This window comes from Ochotona curzoniae, unplaced genomic scaffold, assembly GCF_017591425.1.
Source record: "Ochotona curzoniae isolate NIBS_2020 unplaced genomic scaffold, NIBS_Ocur_1.0 contig_4612, whole genome shotgun sequence".
NCBI classification, from domain to species: Eukaryota; Metazoa; Chordata; class Mammalia; order Lagomorpha; family Ochotonidae; genus Ochotona; species Ochotona curzoniae.
This window is the reverse complement of record NW_024466343.1, coordinates 7,721,864-7,746,548: the sequence shown is the minus strand read 5'-3', so window position 1 is coordinate 7,746,548 and position 24,685 is coordinate 7,721,864. Positions and strand designations below refer to the sequence as shown.

General features: G+C 41.6%; 1 protein-coding gene across 1 annotated transcript in view; it reads right to left on the bottom strand.

The window, feature by feature from the left end:
* The window catches only part of AK5 (adenylate kinase 5), a 236,446-nt gene that overhangs the window by 36,830 nt on the left and 174,931 nt on the right, over window positions 1-24,685 (bottom strand). Inside the window, exons 9-10 of the mRNA XM_040987298.1 lie at window positions 14,189-14,231; window positions 11,000-11,044 (exon numbers count right to left, since the gene is read on the bottom strand). Coding sequence (XP_040843232.1) covers window positions 11,000-11,044; window positions 14,189-14,231 — 88 coding nt within the window. The remainder of the gene's footprint in view (window positions 1-10,999; window positions 11,045-14,188; window positions 14,232-24,685) is intronic.

Genomic DNA, 24,685 nt, shown 5'->3' with positions numbered 1-24,685 from the left:
GTTTGTAATTAGTGAAATTTCATCAAACGGAACACTTAAAACTAGTAAATTTGCTTTTCTGTTTCAGTTCAATCTAAAAAGTCCCTCAAAAGTGTCATAGTATATTCAGACATACAGGCTTGGACAGAAGCTATTTGTGCAGTGTGGGCATTTGGTGTGGTTTGGGATGCCTGTTCAGGTCATGGCTCTGCTTCTGATTTCAGCAGTAGGTGAAGGCTCAAAACCTCAGTCTCTTATCTTGCAGATTAAGTTCTTGGCTCCTGGCTATGGACTGCCCACATTGCTAGCTGTTGAGGACACGTGGTGACTGAACCATGCAATTGTCTGCCTTTCTCTTTCTTTGCCTTTCAAAATAAACTAATATAGAAAAAATGCATGATATAATTTTGATAAAAATTGAAAAAACAGATGTGTGGAAAAAAACTAAGAGGTATATAAATTCAAATATTTATAGCATTTGCCTGGGCATTGGGATTTGGAGTAGAACTTTGCTTTTGCTGTTGTTGACACGTTTTCTATAATTATGATGTGTTTTTTTCTATGAAAGGAAAATAAACAAAAAATAATTCTTGCCAATTTGTTTCAGAGGAAGTTTTGGTTGCATGGGGGTGGGGAGTGGGAAATACAACAGTAGAATTAGTTCATTCATTCCATTAGAGTCTATAAGACCTGTATGTTGTTTTAAGCACTGAGGACACAGGATAAGACATTCCCTGCTCTCAAGTAGCTTCTAACCCACACAGTAACAGTAGCAGCCAGATGATTTTAACTGCCAGAAGGTGTGGATTGTTAGGAAAGGTGTATACATCTACAACAGCTTGAATGTTGGAATCACATGTTGGAAGCTCGATCGCTCCCATCATGTGTTAGTAGCACTTGGAGGTAGATATTTATTCATTCATTCATTCTTGCAGGAGGTGGATGTTAAGGAACGGTTGGGTCGTGAGGATTCTACTCTCTTCACTGTGTTGATCCTTCATGGACTAGTGAGCTACTGAGAGTGTGGCTTTGTTACGTTTAGCCCGCTGGTTCTGAGCACCATATGCTGCTCAGGACTCTGCTAGTCTCCAGTAACAAGTCCATTGACCTTGGACTTCTCAGTCTCCAAATTGTAGAAAATAAATGTCTTTTGCTTATCAATGACCCAATCACTGACATTCTTCAAAAGAAAGTGATGATGGATTATGATAATGTCTTCATATATTTTAAGGGCTATAATGATAGAGAAAGCTGACTTGTTCTGCATTTCTCTGTAGAGCAGAACTAACCAACTAACTAAATAGTGACTGATTTGGGTCTAGTGTGATAGCTTAGTGGCTGAATCTTCACCTTGCATGTGCCAGGATCCTCTGTGGGTACTGGTTCAAGTCCCAGTTGTTCCACTCCCCATCCAGCTCCCTGTCTATGGTCTGGGAAAGCACTAGAGGATGACCTAAAGCCTTGGGACCCTGGCCCATGTAGGAGGCCTAGGGGAAGCTGTTGGCTCCTGCCTTTGGATCAGCTCAGATCTGGCCATTGCGGCCACTTAGCAAGTGAACCAGCAGATGGAAGATCTTTCTCTGTGTATCCCCTTCTTCCTGTTAATCTGATATTCCGATAAAAATAAATAAATCTTTAAAAAGATAGTGAACATTTTGACAGCAGGTGATTCATTCTTAGGAAGACTGACCCAAGAACAATATCTGTCCATGTAAACAAACTCTCTCACCTGTAAGGAATACTAAGCATATCTATAAGTTCATAGTAAAAGACACAGGATGTGTTTTGACATCATGTGCTTTAGGGGGAAGGTCAGTGATGGTTCAAGGTGCTTTTACAGATCAAAATTTTTGCCTTTTTGAAGTAAAAAGTAGAATTTCACACAACTGAGAGAATCATGGTTTGGGTACTCAGATCTGTTTCACTGATGCTCACTTGATGTTTTCTCTTTGTTTTCAGATGTCCATAGCTAGATACACGGGAATAAAGTGAAACAGAAAAGCCGAAGCTCTTACTCTCATAATTGCGGCAAACTCTTCTCTCATCCACTGTCCTCCTGCCACTTCATCTACAATTTTGTGTCTTTCCTTACATATCTACAGATGTTTTACAGAGTAGACTTTGAAGTCTGAGAATCTTGGGTCTGCATCCCCACTCTGCCACTTAAAAGCTACATTATCTTAGGAGCCTCAACTTCATCTATAAAAGGGGGAGGAATGTGAGCACTAATGATTGATGTTGCCTTTACTGTATGGTATCCAGAGCACAATAAATTGCTAGTTTTAATCTTATTATTACTAAGTAATTTAAATGAATATTTGGGGTTCTAAGATGGAGACTTTGATGTACATAATTGCTTTTACAGTCCTGTTCTTTGGTGCTATGTCTATATAAAACATTACCAATGAAAATAATTGTTAATACTGTGCTAACTCTTTGCTGCTAAACTTGATGTGAGCAGAGAACAAATACTGTTTTGCTATTTTAAAATAATTTCATGGGGCTGGCATGGTGGTGCAGCAGCCTGATCCTCCACCTTGTGGGGTTAGCATCCCATATGGGTTCTGGTTCTTGTCCTGGCTTCTCCACTTTTGATTCAGTTCTCTGCTTATGGTTGGGAAAACAGTAGATGATGGCTCAATGTCTTGGGACCCTGCATCCGTGTGGGAGGCCCAGAAGAAGCTCTTGGCTGCCAGCTTCAGATCAGCTCAGTTTTGGACGTTGTGGCCATCTAGGGGATTTAACCAGCATGGAAGTCTTTCTCTATCTCTCCTTTTCTCTCTGTGAAAAGCTGCCTTTCAAATGAAAACAAATAAATCTCTACAAAAAGAAATAAGAGATCATGGAAAAAGAAAAAAGAATTTCAGAGAGAAAGGGTACACAGAACAAGAGGTTGGCATTTCCCTCTTCAGTGTTACAACCTACCAGAGTCTATAGCATCTGCCAACAACCACTGATCAATCTCAGCGGGTCTTTGAATAAGCAAAAGAGGCTCTTTAGTGAACAGGGCCTGGAGATGTAGAAGTGATTCAATGGCTAATCAGCATGGGAGCACAGACAAGAGACACCTGCCATTTCCTTGAGTGCCTTTAACCTCTGGAGAACAGACCGAGTACCTACAGCTTCATCAGGTGGCTCAGCTGGTGAGTTTACAGCACTTCCAAAAAGACACCAATCAATGGGGAGGGACACAATGAGTGCCAAGGCTGCAGTCACTCGCTGTGCCTTGGCCTCCTTTCTTTGTAGCAGCACTTGCCCTTCTGGACAACCTTTAATTAATCCAGCAACATTCCTTTCTTGGAGGAAATAATTAAAAATATGAAAAAAGGCTCCAAATTCTGTGTGTCATGTAGTGTTTCAAGAACTGTTTGGTGTCTATTGAATTAATAATTGTTTCAGCAAAATCAGCTCTTGACAAAGGTTTATTAATTTGGTTTGATTAAATAAGAAAGTGTTCACTCTAACATTACTTAGAGGCTTTTTGTGGTTGTGGGATTTATATAATTAAGGAGGTTCACAAGTGTTCACATTTTTCCAACGTTAAAAAACATCTCATTGAGTCTTCCTTGATTCTGAATGGCTTGAACTTTGCACCTATGGGTGTTGAGCTTGGGTAATTGTGAAAAGGCTCCTCAGTGTGTGCACTCTTGTAGTGGGGGGGAGTTGTGGGAGTGTGTCTAGGTAAGAAGTAGGGACAATGTTTCAGCTAAACCAGGTCAAAGGCTTGGGAATCACATGAAAGGTTGTTTCTCTTTGTGAACGCATCTGTATCAGTCAGGGTTCCCAGATAAACGACTTGTATAGATCTAGAAGAGCAGGTTTATAGTAGGAAACCGTACCCCAGGAGGCATCTAAAGCTAGAGCAGGGGAGGCTGGAGACACAGCTCTATCTGAATCCAGATCTGAGAACCTGGAGGGGCTTTGGAGTCTTAAGACTCAAACACTTGGGATTCTGATGTTCAAAGGGAGTGGAAAACAGATGACGGAAGCAGAGAAAGAACTCATCTTTCCTCTTTTTGGTTCTACGTAAGTCCTCAATAGATTGAATGGTGTCTGCCATATTGGTCAGGATACATCTTCTTACTCCAGCTTATTGTTTCAGATGCTAATCTCTTCTGGAAATACCCTGGCATCTCTCCATGGCATCCCTTAAACTAGTCCCATTCACGTCTAAAATGAACACACTGGTTCAGCTTCTCTATGCCTGATATCATATTACAGTGGAAGTGCTGTGCTCACTTTGGCAGCACATGTACTAAAAATTGGAACAGTGGAAGCACAAAGTCTAATCTGAGATTTCTTTGCTCAATTTAAGAGATTCTTATATTCAAAGTTCAGTCTCTCTGTCAGGGCTGTCCTCCCAGCTTGAAGGATTTTTTTTGGCTGTTCCTTCAGTCCTGATTCTTCCTGATGCTGTGCCTCCCTTGAGGCGCACCCACTTGCTCTCCAGCCCCTGGGGTTCCCAGATTCATGACTCTGATCTCTGCTGGCACAGGAACAGGCTCCCTTACAGGCATCCTTGTTCCACTGAGCACAGAGATATTCAGAATGTGCAGGTCCCAGACCTCAGAAAAACAGGGGCTTTCAGTTGATGTGTCCCATTTTTCTGATCACACTTCCTGCATTTGTCAGGTTACCTGATTTTTAAAAAACAAGTAACAACAAGGCACAAGTTCCTTTTGACGTCTGTGATACTAACTTCAAAGTGCCTCTCTGTACCACATAACTGCCTAACACTCCCCATCCCAGTTAAGCACAGAGTTGTAGCTTTCAAAGTGTGATCCACAGACCCTGAAAGTTTCTGTTTTTATTATCACACTAAGATTATTTGCTTTTCATGGACACTGAAGAAGAAATGATTGAAAAATTGTGGCACACCAAGACGGTGGCATCTAATGTCATTATATGATTGGCATCAAATGTTGTTGGCATCTTTCAACAGCATTCCATGCTGCTGACATTCTGTACTGTACTGGTCATTGTATTTATTTTCACTACCATGTTGTGGGGAAAGAAGGAAACAGAAAAGCAAAATGTCAATGTTCCATCAGAGCACCTTTTGATGGAACATTGAAAAAGATGAAGTTTTACTTAGTTTCGATCCTTAGATATCCATTCATTTTACTATTTTATGCAACAAAATGGGAAGTGCACTCGATGCACTTTGATACCCCTTGGAATCATGATTTCCTGAGGAAAAGTGAAGGTGGGATTGTCTGCTGCTGAACTAGTTGCTTTTTCAAGTTAAACATCATTTCTCATTCTTGAAAGGTCATTTAATAGTCAAACTGCAGTTCCTCACACTTGAGTATCTAGTAGAATTTTTTTTTTTTTGAAAATAAATGAAATCTGTCACTTCAAGAGAAACCACCAGTAGCATTTGTGGCTAATGTGGGAATGTAGCTTTCAAGCTCAGATTTTCCATGTACAGGCAAATTATTAAACTTTCTAATACCTTATTTAAAAAGTGATGTGACAACAGTACCTACTCCATATGGCAGGTGCAAACATTGATATACTATTATAACAGGCTTTTTGTAGTGCCTGGTAAAATGCTTGGTAATGTTGGCTTCTATCACAGCTACATGCAGTTAAAAAAGCCAGACTCTCCCAACCTCACTTAATCCAATCAAAATCTGTAATTCCATCAGGACTGCTCCTACTGAGCTCCAAGTACATATTTCTAAAAATTAATTTATAGTTCTTTAGTAGCAAGGCTGTAATGAAATGACAAAAGTGAAATAATTACTAGTATTGAAATACTGAGTTTCATGCAAACATTCTCACTTCTTAGTTCAGGAAAAGAAACAAGATTATTTCTGCAGAGATTAAAATGAACACAAAATATTGCTAGAAAGCCTCACATGGCTCACCTTTTAAGAGCAGTTTTTGGGGCTGGTGTTGTGGTATAGCAGGTAAGGTTGCCACCTGTGGGGCCAGAATCCTGTATGGGCACTGGTTTGAGATCCGGCTGCTCCACTTCCTATCCAATTCCCTGCTACTGTGCCTGTGAAAGCAGCAGAGGATGGCTGCTGCTCTTAAGCCCCTGCCAGCTACATGGGAGACCAGAAGAAGCTCTGGACTCCTGGCCACAGCCTGGCTCAGCTCTGCGCATTATGGCCAATCAGGGAGTGAATCAGCAGATGGGAGATCTCTCTCTCCTTTTCTCTTTGTGACTCTGCTGTTCAAATAAATAAATATTTAAGCATATTAAAAAAGCAGTTTATCCCAACAAGGACACTAATATACGCATGGCCATCTGTGTTCCCGGCATGTGAAAGCTCTGGGCATTGAATAATGTCTTGATCATTACATCACTAACACCATACATCACCTGAAAAGTCATGCATGTTTTATATGGTGAAGCATTTCTCCCAAGGCTTTGAATATGAATCATGTCACCTTTGGGACATAGGAGGTGGTGAAAAATGGGGAAGGAAAAATGAAGCCAAAGTAGATTGAATAACAGTGAGATGATAGTGCAGAGAACGAAAGAAAAAAGGAAATAAATGTACTGCAAAGGGTCGAGTCAAACTTCAGGAGCCTGTTAGTAGGGTATAATGAGGCTCTTTAAAGGGCAGTTGTACATTTTTCTAAATTATTTTCTGCTTCTAGCAATGATGGGATCCCAGTCTTATACACCAGCACTGGTTCTTACATCTTTTGTGTGAACACCCCAAGCCCATCAAACCTTTTCAGTTCTTTTGATCATGTGGTCCTATCTTACAGATGGCTCCTCTGTGCTTTGAAAACTGGTTCTCCATCATCAGTCACTAAGCTGCTTTCTTGACACAGAGCTGACAGCCACATAATATTCAAGGCCAACTGTGTTCATTCTCACCACTTGTTCCTTTGTGAAATGGCACCTTTGCTCTGAATATTTTCTCCATGCAGATGGTGGTCAGTATTGTCACCTGCCTCTGCTTTGAATTGTCACCTTCACAACAGCTCCTTAAAGGAAAAGTTGCTGTTGTCTGTTTTCTGTGAGAAGGTGGCACAACATGGAGAGAGTAGCATCTGATTAGATCATGATTAACCTGGGAACCCTTGTGCAAGCGGCAGCCACGGCAACCAACCATTGCCTGTCAGCTCTGGCCTAGGAATTCCCATCGTTGTTTCAGTTGTTATGGAAACAGCTCATACTACTTTTAAAAACGGAATTCATTATTCCAACCAACCATTTTTTCTGTCCTGGTCATTATAAAGTATTCAAGTCAGTGACACAGACACATTGGTTGAAGGATCCCAGAGATGGAAGGTTGGTGATTGGAAAGAATTGTGGGGGAGGCAGAACTTACACCTGACCTTGAGGCATGATTAAATAGGGAAGAAGATATTTCAAGTGAAAACACTGCTGAAAGCGGTTTGAGAGAGAATAGGGATATTAGTGGGGCTGGAGCTTAAGGCTGAGACATGAGAGTATAGTGGAAAGTGGAAGAGACACACACAGGAACCAATCAGAAGAGAGCTTTGAGGGCCAGTCAAAGGAGTCTGGATCTTTCTGTGGACAATGGAGGACTGGTGGACACTTTAAAACAGAGAAACAGTTTGTTACGAATACTAATTTTGTCTTATGGATAACAGCTTAGGCCCTGGTTGACAGTACAACCCCGCTGTGGTTCTTCTACATGCCAAGACAACAATCTGGAACATGAAAAAGTTAGTCATCTGTTCTGCCAGCCAGAATCATTTGTGTTCTGCTAAAAGCAGTGGGCTCCTCTTTATTAAAATGCATCAAAACAGCCCTGTGTGGGTCAGCAACAGAGCTTCAGACTGATGTGCAATAATGCAGTCTCCCTATCCCAGGCTGCCATCTGTCGGGGGGTGGGGAGGGTTGAGAACTACAGCCTTTAGTTTCCAGAATGAAGAGTAGTCACCATGTTTGAAGGAGGCATCCCAGGAGGTTATTCTAATTCAAAAATCCTAGGAATTCACTGACTGTTTTTTCTCTCTCAACACAGCATTCTGTCCTGTTTGCCGACTTTGGCCTCTGCAACCTCTTTTGTACCCTGCTGGCTGTCACTGCAAAACCTTCAGATTATCAGCATTACAATTCCTCAATGACTGTTTCAAAAATCAGAGCAGCATATACTCCGGGGTGAATATTATGAGAGGGAGAGAAGTAAGCAAACTCCTGGCCTTGTGTGCTTCTCCCTAAAACAGGGCAGGAAAAACCTGACAGCATGAAAGGGAATGTCAATTTCACCTAGGATTAACTAAGTTGGGCCTCTCTCAGAACTTTCAGGTTAATATCTTGGGCTGGTTTGGCCTTGGTAGAAGTGTGGCCCAGAATTCTCTTGTCCTGCTGTGCAAATCCCAATCCTTAAGATCCACTGGATAGGTTTCCAGGTCTTAGATGATGACAGGATCACTGCTTCAGAGATCAGTGTTCTGCTGTGGAAAAGTACTAGCGATTGTAGCCAAGGCCACAAAAGAGACTGCAGCTTTCCTATAAGCTTTAGATGGTCCCACGTGCTAATGAATATTCCAATGGACTGAACAAGAAGACTGGAGAAATATGCTGAGACTGGCAAGAGGCTTAGCTATTGAAAAGATCACCACTGACAGTGTTCTGAAAGGAGGGGTCTCTTACCCTCCTCACGGACAAAATACACTGGCCTCCCGGTGATGCTGACTGAACTAGGAACTAAAAATCCTGGCAGCCTACTGAATCTCTTAGGCTGTGGGTCAGGATGTAAGCCACTGTTTAAAAACCACTTTTTTTTTTTTGCACTAGCACTTTCCATCTCTTTAGAAATGTCGCTGTAGAAGCTGTGCTGATTGTATGTTTAACTGGTCTCGTGTGCTGCTCTTTACTGCTATCCTCAACAGATATCCCTCTTGATGTAAATTTAATTATCCACCTTGATAAATCCATTATAATATATGTGTTTAAAAGGGCAGTCACATCAGTTTGTATTCACAATTGTTTTGTACCTTCTATTGTCCATAGATAACATCCAACCTTTTTAATTAGAGCAGTGAAATACAGGAGCTAATTTGGTTAAAGTTTTAAGAAAAACCTTTTGCTCAGAGCAACAGCTGTGAAGCTGATCTGTACTATCAAACTTTGTTTAATGTCCTAGGTTTTACATCATGTGATCTGACCTTCTGAAGGGCGCAGGTCTTAGAAGCCAGTTAAGTAGATGTCATTAGTTGTGCCCAGACTGAAGCCACAGTTGGAAATACAGTTCAAAATTCAGCTGTGTGTGCTTAACAATGGCCAGATCTAAAAGGGTATTACTGCTAGAGAGAGCAACAAAATCACAGAACATGCTGTACTATTTTTGAAAGCTTTTTTGGACTGCATTATTAAGAACACAGATTTCTACATGATAATAAAGGGCTCCTACTTTGAACTCCTAGAGATCAAGTTTAAAGAATCTCTCCTTTTCTGAAGTAGGCTTCTAGTGTGAAGGCTGAACAGAAATGTATCATACATTGTCTGTGGTCCGGATGCCAAGTAAATTGCTTAAACATTATGTGGAAAAGGGAATTTTTGTAAGCTGTTGCAAATTGACTTTCTTTTGAAATTATGATGTTGAGCTTCTCATCAATCAGAGCTATAAATAATACATTTTTTCTCTTTCTAAAAAGAATGGGAAACATTCAGTTCCCAAACCTAAGATCCACTAGAGGCAAGCAGATGAGGAGGCAGCAAGGTGGGGCTCCCTCTGCTTGACAACTGCTGTTCTCCTGCACCAGCCTTCGCTTGCCCTTAGCCTTTCTGCTGGCCCCATCTCCCCTCTGGTCTCTGCTGAAACGTCACCTCTTTAGGGAAGCCTTTCTGGTCACCCTTTCTAAAGTAATCACCAGTTAAGCTCCGAACACTTGCTTGAGGTTGTCTCCTATGTCAGCTCTTTGCTTCTTTCCCAAACACTCAAGGATTGTAACACATGAAGTATTCTCGTTGTTGGTATGGAAGTCTGTGAATCCTGCTCACTGCGCAGCAGAGTTCAGTATTTTATACTTATTTGTCAGACAGCTGACCCCGAGTCTGTGTGAGTTCAGGTTAACAGCCCAGAGTGGAGAGGTGGAGTGGGGAGAACCCTGGGGATGAGAAACTATGGCCATGAACCCTGAGTCTTTCTGGCCTCAGAATGAACTTGATGAGTGACTGTGCTTTTATGGTGCTGAAAACCATTCTTTTCTCACTTATTGAGGAAGAGTGGATCTTTTCATTATTTCTGAATATAAATAGATACTTTCTGAAAAGGGTGCAGGTTGTGTATTAACTTTTTGTTCTACCTTGGTGAGCAAAGGAAGAAGTGTTGTATTTTGAGAGGTTCTCTGACAATATTTGTGCTCTGTGCATTTTTAAGTGCTGCCCAACCAGTTCCATTTATTTCCATGAGGATAGCTGTAAATCTGGTCCTCAGATTCATTCTCTATGGATATGTTTCCTAACATTCCCAGGTCTTACTTTTCTCATCTAAGTAATGAGTATGTAATGGCATACATACCACTCCCCTGCACACTGTATAGGGATCGAATGTAATAATATGGAACATAGTAGGAACTAAGAAGATGCTCATTAACCCCAACTGTGTTTAAACCCCAATCAGTTTATCAATGGGTTTCACTGTGTGTGGGCACAAAATGAATTATATCTTACTCTTGCCTGTGCAGAACACAGGGATGGCTATTGAGAAAGACTTCAACATGTGACAATGATGCATTTACTTCAGCAAGGAGGTGATCAGCAACCAGACAGGAAAGCTGAATGTTAGATGTCAACATACTTCATCTTCTCATCTTCCTGACGTGCTGTACTTCCTTTTTATTGTAGATTTAACCTCAGGGTTTTGAGTTCTACTCTTTAGAGTTCTACTTTTTCTACGCCAAAAGGCACCATGCTAAAAGCACCATAAATTGCATAAAAGAAAGTATCAATCAGGAATCCTTTGGGTGCTATTTTGACCCAAAAAGGGGATGTGACTTCACAACAAGGAACAGTCTTCTCACCACTAGGCTGTTATTAGTAGCACTTGAATCAGAAAATATGAAGAGACTTACTCACCCATCATGAAAATGATTTTACACTTCCTTAAATCTTCCATGAAGCCTTCAAAATAAAAATAATTTAAGTTATTGGCAAGAAATACTGTACTGAGACCTTGCTTTTATTCTTGTGCTGGAAAAACCCCAAATCTTGTACTTTCATTTGATAAAGGAAGCTTCAAATTGAGTATGACACTAATAACCATTTCAGCCTTATTCTTGAACTCAGGTATAAATTTTAATTTTAGCACACACTGCCAATTTTAGGTAGTAAATTCAACCCTTAGCATGAACTGCTAATGAAGCTAGTTTTTAAAATCATTTAAAAATCTTCCTAAGGATCTCAGTTTGGTATTATTTCACATTTCAGTCTCCTTTTAATTAAAGAGAGGTTAAAACACAAGTAGAGTATCCAGGAGGCAATGTGTAAAAATAAGTACTATTTACAACAACTAGTGCCATTTTCCACCTGCAGTGATGGTACAAAATTTCATTTAAAAATGAATACAGTTGAATAACCATGAGCCAACCTACTGATGAGCACCAGGTAAATAATATATTATATGGACAACACAGAGATAAAATTCACCACAGTTGTATATGAGGTCTGAATTGTGGGAACTATTGCTTAAGGCAAAGGCATTATTCATGATAGGAACAATGGGCAAAGCATCGATCTTCTGAGGTTTGAGCAGCCTTGAAACACCTCCAAATGTCACCGGCTAGAACAGGAAGACCTGGGGGATGGAGAGTTAAGCCCTGTTTCTTATCCTGCCATTAATTGCCTTGAAATAGGCAAGTGATACCTGTTCCTTGAACTTTAGTTTCTCCAACTGTAAAATGAATGGGTTAGATCTAACCATCTCCAACATCTCTTTTGATTCAAATATTTATGATTCTGTGGTCTCATAAATGAGTGGTCCACATAAAGAAATAACTTTCTTTATCCCTAGGTAAAAATTATGATGTTATTGTTGTATGTTTCCGATGTTTTTAAATGGAAATGTGAATCAGAGAGGAGCTTGGGTGAAGATGAGGGCACATGAAGGGGTGATGACAGCTGGAAATCTAGAATGAGAGAGAGAGAGATAGAGAGAGAAAGAGCGTGAAATGAAGAACTGGGACAAAGAGGGTACAAAGACTTGGACATAGGGTGAGTTTGAGATCTTTGGAACTACATGGATTTCATGCTGAAGGATACATTTTTGTTTCTTTTTAATCCAACAGATGTTCCCATCTCTTTACACAGCAGCCCATTGTGAGTGGAAAAATCTTTAAGGGCTCAGATGGAGTTATCATTCTCTTTGGCTTGCAAGCTGAGTAACTTGAATTGATACCCAGTCTAGGCATATGGCATGGCAATTATTGCTTTTCACTTTTATGGCATGGTGCATCTTATTTCAATAATAAAAAATTATTTTAAAATTACTGACTGTATATCTGGGGACAGCATTGTGGTATAGTGGGTAAAGCTGTCCCTTACAATGCCAGCATCCCATATGGACGCTGGTTTGATTTTTGGTTGCTTCACTTCTAATCCAGTTCCTTGATAATGCGTCTGGGCAAAGAAGTGGAAGATGACTTAAATGCTTGGGACTCTGTATACACATGGCAGAGCTAGATGAAGTTCCAGCATCCTGGCTTCTGTCTAGCTGCTGTGGCCATTTGGGGAGTAAACTAGCACATGGAAAATCTCTTCCTCCCTCTATAAATCTGCCTTTCAAAGGAATATAATAAGTGTTTTAAAAAGTAGTATATTCATATGAGGTAGCCATTAAAATATGTTGATAATTTCTTTAAAGACATGGGAACATGCTTATGTTATAATATCTGCAAAAATGTTGAGATATTTGTATACAGCTATGTAAAAATAGCAAGACATACAGAACAGTGGAATCAGTTTGGTCAAATGTCAACCAGGATTTGATGGCTCTTATTATCTGCCTAAACGTTTTTTTTTTTTTTTCATGGTAGAATGTGTTAATTTTTTAAGCAGGAGAATGAGGAAACTCATTATGACATCATCATCCTCTATCTAGATGAAACTAAGTTGATAATTTGCACTGATTAAGGTGACGGCTACATCATGGGTATTTAGGTGGCTTTCCTATCACCATGATGTCATTTACTGATTGCGATGTATACTGCTATTGTCAATGCCAGTCCTTCATCAACCACCTTTATTATGCTCATGGATCAGTGCAAGAGTAGAGCAAGGATTAATCAATGAAGTTCAGTCGCTTGCTTGTATGTGATTACAGTCTACACAAAAATATATTTCTGCAAACTACAATCGTAGCAACTATTATTTCAATATAGAAACACTGGACATGTATTTTACCTAATGCAGTCATGATCTCAATCTTTCTTTAGAAAGCCCCAAATTCACATTTATTTATTTTCAGATATGCATTTAGGTAATTATGAAGATGTTTTTGGCACGTAAGGTCAGGTCCAAATGGTACACTGCAGAGTAGTAGATATTTCTTTAAAAGATTTATTTATTTATTTATTTGAAGGCAGAGTTACATAGAGATCTTTCATCTGCTGGTTACTTCCCAAATGGCTGCGACCAGCTAAAATTAGGTTGGTTCAGGAGCCAGAAGCTTCTCCTATCCCAAGTGGGTTCAAGGGCTCAAGGACTCAGCCATTTTCAGCTGCTTTGTCAGGCACATTAGCAGGAAACTAGATCAGAAGAGTAGCAACTGGACTTGAACTGATGCCCATATGGGTTGCTGGAACCTCAGGTGACAGCTTTGTCTGCCACACCACAGTGCCAGCCTCAGAGTAAAAACCATGATGCAGGAAAAAGAATTCTGTGTTTCAGTGAAGTTAGAAAGCTTTGCTTTGGGGGAGCTTTGCTATGTTACTCTATGTATGAATCCTGCAGTGGAGATTGAGTGTTAAGCACTTCCCAAATACAGTAGATGGTGCCTCCTTTTTGCATCAGGCATCGTGGGAGTCATGTTCTCAGGGTAGGCAGGAATCACATCTTTTAGTAATGTGTCCCTTTGGTTCTTTCCATAGACCAGAATGAGGCATCTACGCAGAATTCCACTCTTAGACACAACCCTGGCTGGGAGAAGATACATGCTGTGGGTAGTGTACTATCCCTCTGATGTGTTCAGTAAAAAGAAAGAAAGAAACAAAAAAGGCATACTCAAAGCAAGTAGCATAAAAACAGATCTGATCAGCAAATGAAACTCACCTCCCATCGTGTCCTCTCCAAATAGATTTAATTGGTTATTTCCCTGTAAAATGATATAGTAAAAATCATATACTTAAATAGTAGCCAGCACTAGGATACATAAACTACTACGCAACTCTGCAAAAATTAAGCCTCTAGACAGTCCTACACCAGACAAAATTTTATGGCGGATTCCAGGCATTAAGTTGCTAGTGGTCGTATAATAGGAAGGAACAGAGCTCATATTTCAACCTGGACCATCTGCCTCTCTGGTCTCTGAATGGTTGCAGTATTTGCCCCTCATTTTCTTGGTGCATAAGCTATCAGTACACCAAAAAATGACTTAAGAAAAGTGTTTGATATCAGAAGTGTATTGAAGATATGGTCACAGTTGTGCTACCAAAACTCCATTATTTGAAGCTGGGTTTGGCAAACTTTCCAAAAACCAGATCCTAAGTGATTTCAGTATTGTGAACCCTATGGTCTCCAGTGCAACTGGCTACAGCTAGTAGCCTCAGCGAGCAGGACACTGAAGTGAGAAGCTGATCCTGGCTCCCGCCTTTAAAATTCCATTTTATTTTATGTTTTTAAAAAAGATTTTTTTTATTGGAAAGGCAGATTTATAGAGAAAAGGAGAGAGAGAGATCTTCTGTCCATTAGTTCACTCCCCAAATAACTGCAAGAGCTGGAGCTGAGTTGATCCAAAGCCTGGAGCCAGGAGCTTCTTGTAGGTTTCCCACATGGGTGCAGGGTCCCAAGACTTTGGAACATCCTTAACTGCTTTCCCAGGCCACAAGCAGAGAGCTGGATGGGAAGTGGGATATGAACTGGTGCGTTTGAGGTTAGGATCTAGCCACTATGCTACCACATTGGACCCAAAATTTCATTTTATTTAAAAAATTAAATGGAAGCTGCACTTTCCTTGGTGGTTGAGGACAAATTTAGAACAAATTTTATTCATTTTTAGAGGGTTCTAACTTTGACTTTACTATCTTGACTAGATGTAGAACTAGGCAGGTTACCCACAAAAATTTTTTTTATATATTTATTCTTTTATTTTCCAAAAGGCTTTATACATTTTTGGTTAACTTGCAACAACTGCACATATTTATGGGATGCAGTATATTTGAAGACATTTACACAACATGTACTGATCAAATTATACAGTTACATTTAGTGAGAATTTCCATTTCCACCCATGTGTTTATCTATCTTATTTTTCCATTCCGTTAGTCTTCACAGGTAACAACAACTGAAGTTTCTTTTCAGGAACATAAAAACCAGCTTCAGATATCCAGTGAAGATTACACTTCAATGTACATATGTACTCTTATGATCTTTATTTTTACACAAAAGCATATTTTTATGAGACATATTTATGTTTAGTATGTAAACAAGGCTACTTCAAAAATTCACAGAGGAGTGTGTATTTAGTTAGTGCTATTCAGGCTGATTAAGATGGATGAGTTTTGGGTTCGACACCTGGTGAGAGCTGTCAGTTCCAGTTTCCTGCTAACGCCTATTTTGGCAGACAGAAGGTAATAACAGGTTCCAGTCACTCACGTGGGAGACCCAGGTTGAGTTCTCCATGTCCGGCTTTAGCCATGCCCAGTCTTGGCTGTTGTGGGTCTCTGGTCAGTGAAGCTGCAGATGGAAGCTCTCTCTGGCTCTATGTCCCTGTCTCTGTCTCTTGCATAAATTTAAAGAATATTTAGGACCTGGTGTGGTGGCTTAGCAGCTAATGTTCTCACCTTGAATGTGAGAAATGAGGATCCCAAATGAGCACCAGTTCTAATCCTGGCAGCCCCACTTCCCATCCAGCTCCCTGCTTGTGACCTGGGAAAGCAGTGGAAGATGGCCCAAAGCCTTGGGACCCTGCAGCCATGTGGAGACCTGGAGAAAGCTTCTGGCTCCAGGCTTTGGATCAACTCAGCTCCAGCTGTTGAGGTCACTTGGAGAGTGAATCATTGGATGGAAGATCTTCCTCTCTGTCTCCCCTACTCTCTTTATATCTGAATTTGCAATAAAAATAAACATATCTTAAAAATATTTAAGAAGTTTGTGGGAAATTAAGTTTAAAGATGTTTATTTCAGTGCAAAAGATCCATGCAATAGTTTTTCACAATATATTTATCCTTGAACTTTCGGAAAGCCTTTCATACTAATGTATAATATACTGTTTTTTCATTTGCTTTTCACCTATTAACATATCCTGAAAAAGCTTTCCTCATTAATATGGAATGTTCTTGGTTGCACAGTATTTTATTAGATGTGCAGTCCTATTGTGTTTTTAAAAAATAATCCTTAATTGATGGACTGTTGAGTTTTTTTTTAAAACATTTCTTTTTTTTTTTTTTGAAAGAGTTACAGAGAGGGAGAGGCAGAGGCAGAAAGACAGAAAAGTCTTCAATGGTTCACTCCCAAATGATTGCAATGGTCCCATGCCTGGGCCAGGCTGCAGGAGCCAGGAGCCAGGAGCCAGGAGGTTCATCCATGTCTCCCATGTGGGTGCAGGGTCCAAACACCTGAGCCATCCTCTTCTGCTTTCCCAAGGACATCAGCAGGAAGCTGAATTGTGAATGGAAAAGCCTGGACTTACATGGATGCTCATAAGGGATGGCAGCACTGCAGGCAGTGGCTTAACCCATTATGTCGCAGTACTGACCCAGAGTTGTTTGCAGGCTTCAGTTTTGGAGAAGTGGCAGAGTGAATTCATGTGCATAAGTGTCACTTCATGTACATATATTTCTGTAGGACAGATTTTGAAAGGGGAGACTGCGAAGGCAAAGTGTACACATACCTATAATTTTGATAGTTTGTTTTTTGCCCAAGTGCTCCCCACACTGATTGTATCATTTTGCTCTGGCTGGTACTTTACATATCCTTTTGGCTTTAACTCACTGCAAGAGTCAGTTAAATGAAGGCGTGTGGCTTAACTAACCCTCCCTTGTGGGAAACTGCCTTGAAAACACTGTTTAAGATGGAGCTGGCATCCTTTCTGGAGCACACCTCTCCAGGGCAACTCTACTGGATGCTTTCTGAGATTTGCCTGTACATTCAGAGTTATTCTAGGAGAGAGAAAAACTTTTAATAGGATAGTTGGTCAGAGACACATTTGCATTAATTAATTCCTTTCTGTGAATAAACATCAATTATACCATCATCAGCCTCCTCATCAATTCCCCTGTTGAAGGCACCACACTTTGGAGCTGCATAGTGGGACCCTCAATCCAACCCTTTTCAACTTGACAGATGAGGAAGTTGATGATAGTGAGATCATGTGAGGGGATCGTGGCCATGCCACAAAGTCCTTGGTGATACCATGGACGGGATGGAGATCATACCTCTTATCACATTGCTCTTACCCTGTTAGATTTGGTTCCATCGGCAGAGCTACAGTAGTGGATGCTGTTCATGCCCGCCTCTGCACCTGACTATGGTACCTGTTCCCCAGCTGCTGCTAAGGGCTCACAGCCATCTAGCTCCTGCCTGAAATTGTTCTCTGGAGCTCCAGCTGCAGGATCAGACTGAAGCTCAAATGCAGCCAGGACCATATCTTTGCTCATTTCTTCCTGGACTCCAGCATTCCTCCTCTTTTCCTGAGAACATACAGCAGTAGCTTGCATAACAATCCTCATCTCAGGCTCTGCTTCTAAGGAAGCCAACCTAAAACAGGAGCTATTGGAAAAAATTGATATGCTTGTCCACAGTGTAACTGCATCATAAGAGGCTTACCATGTTTTATGGAAAAGGTGTATTGAATCAGAATCTGCTTACCATGCAACAGTGATGGAATATATTCAGGGGAAACCACTGAGTCCTCTCCTTCAACTGTTGACACATCTTTATATTACCAGACTTACACTCACCTTGTAGGCTAAGCTGTGTCTCATCTTTCTTGCATGAGAACATGATGCTTTGGGAATTTGATTGTGGCTAATCTGAATTCATAAAACAGTGTACCACATTATAAAAGGGCCTCTTTCACCTCATCTGGCTTCTTGAGCCTGACCTGTTTTTATCTATAGCCTTTTATTCTGTTTGTGCAAATGTTTCAAATGAGCCCCAGTTTTATTTCCATTAGTTCGTTGATAATGAACAGGTTTCTGGGACATAGACACCTCAGTCACCAATCAGCCTATCAAATGGGTGTTTAACTGGGTAGCACTGTTTTGCAATGGCTTTCAATGAATTGCCTGGTTCTAATGTGAAATCTTTTGTTAATAAACTTGCCTAGTATCTTTTTGTTCTTAAAAGATTTATTTATTTTTACCTGAAAGGCAGATCAGAGAGAAAGATTTTCCATCCACTGGTTCATTCTCCTAATGGTCACAATGACTGAAGCTGACCTGATCCAAAACCAGGAGCCAGGAGCCTCTTTTGGGTTTCCCATGTGGTGCAGGGTCCCAAGGCTTTGCACCATCTACTACTGCTTTCCCAGGTCATAAGCAGGGAGCTGTATGGGAAGTGCAGCAGCTGGGGTGGGATCTGACACCCTCATGGGATGCTGGTGCTTGCAAGATGAGGATATATTCAACTGAGCCAGTGTGCCAGGCCCATCCTGGTATTTTAAACTCACAAGTGAGCATTTACCTGCACATACCCAGGGGTGAATGAAAAGTGTTTCTAATCTTGGCGAAATGAGATGTCACTGGAGGCACCAAGTCCTATTTCTTTTCCAAAGCTTACTACTTTCTGTATGAAAGGCCTGACAAGGAGCGGCTCGCTCCCCTCCTCCCGAGGACAGAGGAGGAAAAGAAAAAACCTGAAACTTATGCCCCATCCACCTTCCTCTATACCTGAACCTCTCTGCCCTAATCAGAGGCACACATGAGTGTGCATCCCTTTGAACCATGCAAACAATATTAAAAAGAAAAGACTTTAAAAAGAAAGACACTGACATTAGAGTATCATTTGGATATGGAGTGTTTGGTACGCAGGTTAAGACATTGCTTGAGACACCTGCATCCCGTACTGGGGTGTCCGGTGTGAGTCTTGGCTCCTCCACCTCCAATTCAGCTTCCTGCTGATGCACACTCTGGTGGGTAGCAGGTGATAGCTCAAGTACTTGAATTCTAGCAACCTAGGTGGCAGACTGAAACAGATCTGTTCTGTCTTTGTCCTGGCCCAGCCTGGATGAAGTTTCAGCCATTTATGAACTGAACTGGTGGATGTATATCAGTGAATAGGAGGTCTAAATATCAGTATAAATATCAGTGAATAGGAGGTCTCGGCCTGTCTCTGCCTCTCAGATAAAGTGAAAACAAATGCAAAACAACCACCAAAAAAGGGTGTAGTATTACTTATGAAACTTCTGAAGGCTTTTATGACCAGTCACTTGAGAGCTTCATCTTGAGCGAGGCTTATCTGTGAGGAGCAACTCTAACAGTGGCTGGCAACCCTGAGTAGACCCTGCCACCTTAGAAAAGGCTCCATCTTAAACACCTGCTTCCCCTAGGGCTCCACCTTACTAAGGTTCCACTTTTGTAAGCTTTGCGCACTTTAGATTTAAACTGCATTCTCTGCCATCCCCTCTACTTTAGGACACCGTACCTGGCCACCCTCCCATCAATCCCTTGCTGCCCCCGTATCCCTGGCCCCATCTATCAATCCCTCATGGCCTTGTGTTCTCAACACCCGCGGCTTTGCTGCGGAGCACACAGTTTCTCTCCTTCTCCCTCTCGCCTTTCTGCTCCACCCTGCTGGCCTTCCTTGGAGCCCCCTCCTGCCACTATGGCAGGAGTCCCCTTTCTTTTTCTCTCTCTCTCAGCTCTCTCTGCCTCTGCTTCATCCCCAAGGCCATCTGCCTCTGCTCTGTTTTCTCCATGCCTTTCTCATGTGGTCTCTCTTTGCGCTGAATAAAGACCTCATGTGTGAATTGCTGAGTCTGGTGTCTTGCTGAGAAAACTCAACCCTGTAACCACTAAGTTCCACTGGCTGCTTGTGTGGCTGCTGCCAGTGCTACAACCTCTGCGGTGTGGATGTTCCATCCAGCTTGCCCCTTGTCACCCTAAGAGTGAAAGATGAGAAAAAATATATATATACATACACACACACACATACACACACATACATATATGACTTTCCATAGCATTAAACTAGATTTGGGGCACATAAAGTGGGACACTAAATATTCTGCAAGGACAGAGATAGTGTGAATACAGGCAGCGATTGTATATGAAAATTTCATTTATGGAAAATTTCATAGGTGGAAGCCAAGACAGAACTGCAATGACACAAATGGCAACAAAACCATAGATATCAACCAAATTCACTTCTCTGTTTATTGGTGATGCTGCATGTTGGGTAATATGTTGGTAAGTGATGGGGAGAAAGCTATCCACCCACTGAAGGGACATGTTCAAAACCTCAAGGTGGGATTCCTGGCTTTATGTGGAAACACAAGTATGTTGTGGTTGTTTTCGCTCAAAGCAACTAGTAGAGCAAAAACAGCCCACATTCACTTTTATTTCCCAGTGTGGACGTGCAGGAAAACAACTGCCTTTGCAAGGCTGGATTCTGGCATGATGATTGGTTGGAACAGCAGCTCAGTGGTATGTGTGTGTGCTTTCCTTGGGAATTACCTCCTGAAGATAAAGATGTCTGATCTCATTTCCTTGAATCTTTGAATTTTAAGTGGAGGAGATCAAAATGGAACAAGCTGGCATCACATGCAGGTTCTCTAATATTAAGAAACTGTTCTTCAATTTGTAGTGATTGGCTAAGACATCAATTTCATGTGATACTGTCACAAGCACATCACATTGTTAACAACCTGCCATTTAAGTAGTTCAAGCTTGACATCTGTGAATGTGTGTCTGCAGCTGTGACCTCATTTGATCCCACTGCAGCCCCACAGAGGAACTGAGGGCCCAGTGGGTAGAGCCGCACCTGAGACTGCCATGTCCAGCAGGACAGCTGAGTACTGAAGTCATCTCTCTGGTACTGACTGGTGCTTCCTTCCCTAAGAGACTTCTCTTACTGCTGCTGGAAGTGGGGTTCATGTGTTCAGATATTCCTATTGTCCTTCACTGGGGTGATTTGACTTCTGAAAATGCTTTTAGAGATGAAAAAATTAAAGTTCTCCTGGGGAGAAGGAAATCTCAGTAGATCTTTGATGGAGTCTCTTTATGTTTCAGAGTAATTTCTTATAGCTGGTTTATTTGGCATGCAAAACTTTTTCCTCATAGTACACAGGTAAAATGTATTTTAGCAAAAAAAAAAAACCACTATGCATGGCTTTCAAAAATTGAATTGCTCCAAAATAAAACCAAAACTTCCAATTCTGCTTTCCATGAACTTAAAAAAAAAAGACATTGTTTATTTTTGTTGGAAAGGCAGATCAGATTAATGGAGAGAAGGAGAGACAGAAATAGCTTCCATGGTCTGGTTCACTCCCCAAATGGTTGCAACTACCAGTGCTAAAGCAATCTGAAGCCTGCAGCCAGGAGCTTCTTCCAGGCTTCCCAAGTGGTACAGGGGCTCAAGGCTTTAAGCCATATACTACTTCTTTCCCAGGTCACAAACTGGAGCTAGATGGGAAGTGAAACAGCTGGGACAGGAACCAATGCTCATACAGGAGTCTAACATTTGCAAGGTGAAGATTTAAGCCATTGAACCATAGTGATGCACTCTGCTTTCCATGAACCTTATTTATTTATTTATTTTTAAGAGATTTATTTATTTTTATTGCAAAGTCAGATATACAGAGAGGAGAAGAGACAGAGAGAAATATCTTCTAATGACTCACTCCCCAAGCAACCCAACGACCGGAGCTGAGCTGATTTGAAGCCAGGAGCCAGGAGCCAGGAGCTTCTTCTGGCTTTCTCATTTGGGTGGAGGAAGCCAAGGCCCTGGGCTGTCCTCGACTGCTTTCCCAGGTCACAGGCATGGAGTTGGATGAGAAGTGGGGCTGCTAGAATTAGAACCTGTGCCCATGTGGGATCCCAGAGCATTCAAGGTGAGGATTTTAGCCACTTGGCCACCACACCGGGCCCCTTTCCCTGAACTTTAAAATATACCCATGTAATATTCCTGCACCAATGAGTGCAGGCTTGTAGGGGGTTGGGGAGAAATAGCACCAGTGAGGGTGTATGGGGACCTGGGTCTCATGTCCAGGCAAGTGGAGTAAGTTTGTGGATTCCCCCATGTGCTTGGTCCTGAGTGTGGTAGGGATTGGGAGGGGGAGCTCCAGGTTAGTATGCTGACCTCGTGTGCTGGTGGACTGGGCTTAAGGAGCCTTGAATGGGTCTGCATCTTGGGTGTGTTGAGGAATAAGGTTCTAGGTCAGCATGGCAGAAGCTTCAGACCCTTGTGGACAGGCAGAGTTCCAGACCAACATACCGCCTACTAGGCTTCAGAAGGCTCACTGGGGAACCCATGTGCTCCTAGGTGCAGGTACTATGAATTGACTAGGGAAAGGACAGGGGGATGTGTTGGAGGGATGACCACTGAGGGAGTGTGTTGAAGGTAAGGAGGGACTCCCAACGACAAGGCCACTGTACTTACAGATAAGTGAGGGGACTGAGACCCAGGCGTTTGGAGGGGAGAGGCCGGAAAAGACTTCTGTGGGTCAGATTGATGCATCAGCCTTTGTGGGAGACCTGAGCTGGCTTAGTTGGCATGGAACACTGTCTACCACCTTTCACTAGCCCACATATAAGCGAGGACTAAGGGCCTGCCTGGTAGGAGTAGATCATAGTTTCCTCCAGTGAGTGTTGGAATAGGGGACAGGTAATGAGGCTGGGCCATCTCACTAACCAACACATGAGAGAATCATTTCTGGGGGTAGATTCTGCAGAGGATAAGTGAGCTTAACCCTGAGGAAATGCAATTTCCATTGGTTTGCATAAGAGCTGTGGACAGTGATGGGTTGAGCTAGGTATGACCATGGAATCCTCTGACATTCATGGGTACTAGGGTGTGGGCTGGGCTGTGTTGTGACATTCACTAGTTCATACAAAGACCAAGACAGAGGGGGGCAGGCTCAACTTCTCCAGCCAAGAGTTGACAACAAATATCTGGGTGAATGGAGACTCTAAGGTGGGCTATGTCAGCCAATGGAATTTGGAAGGATTTCATCTTTCATGAAGTGGTGAGATTATTAGCATTTCAGAATTACTGAACTATGGAAACCACTTGAGCAGGACCTTTGGAGCATGCCCCACATTGGGGATCCTCGGATGACATCAAGTGGTCATTCCCCATCCCTGGATACTGATTTGGTTGAGGGGCTGGGTGCATTGTCTCCCCTTATCTCTCTCTTTCCCCCACATATAGGAAGAAGAAAGAAAATTTGAAAACAATGGTCTTATCCACTTTCTCCTACTCCTTGACACTTCCTACCTTAATTAACCATGTAAACATCAAAAATAAAATTAAAAAGTACCTTGTATTAACCAGTGCATATATTTCTTGATATAAAAACACATAGTATCAAATAGGATGATGAGAAAGAGGTTACATGAAATCAAAATATTATAGCTAAGATGGATTTCTTGCTGTACAAGTCACAAAAAGCACGGTTTTTCCCTTTGAAACTGACTATGGATAACTTTGACATGAAAGAAAATAACTATAAAGGAATTCCCTAGTTTCTGAGAGAAGACAAAGCACAGTCTTTCTAATGTTTCCCACCTCAAAACTAGCACGAACCAGACAACCCCAATCCAGGAAGAATCATGAACCACGGAATGCTAGCCTTGGAAAATCTCCTTAGATTTCTGTTTGAGTTGGTCTGGTAACTTGTTTCTGGCTTGAAGAAATAACAGCTGGTTAGTGGGGATGGGAGTGAGACCCAGAAATCAGGCAGTTCTTGGAAGAACTCAGTTCATTCATCTTAAGGTAGAATAAGAATTTTAAAACAAATGAAAACATACCAGACTGTTTCCATTTCTTATAACATGAGAAAGAATACTTTGGATTCTTCCCTTATACTTATTTAAGAAAAACAATAAAAGACTCTACGCATAATCTATCAAAAAATGATTACTAGCACTGTTAACTAAGTCATTTGTAGCGGACTGTTTTCAACATGAGATGGTAAGTGAGTGTGCCATTTCCTCTCTTGCAAGTGAGCTGGTATGGCTTGTGCTGGATGTCCCAGCTGGGGGAGTTTCCTGACTACGCCACCCAAGTTCCTCTTCCTGCACCCCTGACCAAGTGAGCTGGCATGTCTGTATGAATTGTGGGGAAGGACATAATAGAGTAGCAGGGACAGGCACTGTCTAAATAGACACAAAGTTGTATTCATGTGCTGCAAGGGAGATTGAAGCTGGCCCAGCTCCCTGGGGACTGGAGAGTGAATTTCACAAAGATTCTTGGTAATCTGTGTACCATTCTGAAATCCTTTGGAGCACCAGCTGGAGAACACTGGAAAATAGAAACACAGCTACATTTCATCAGGAGGGAGCAAGGAGACTGGTCCTTGAAAAGTGTTTATAGTGCTTTTCTAAAGCATGTTTTCATTTACTGTAATGGGCAATCTGAAAAAAAAAATATATGGAAGTGGTATGTAAT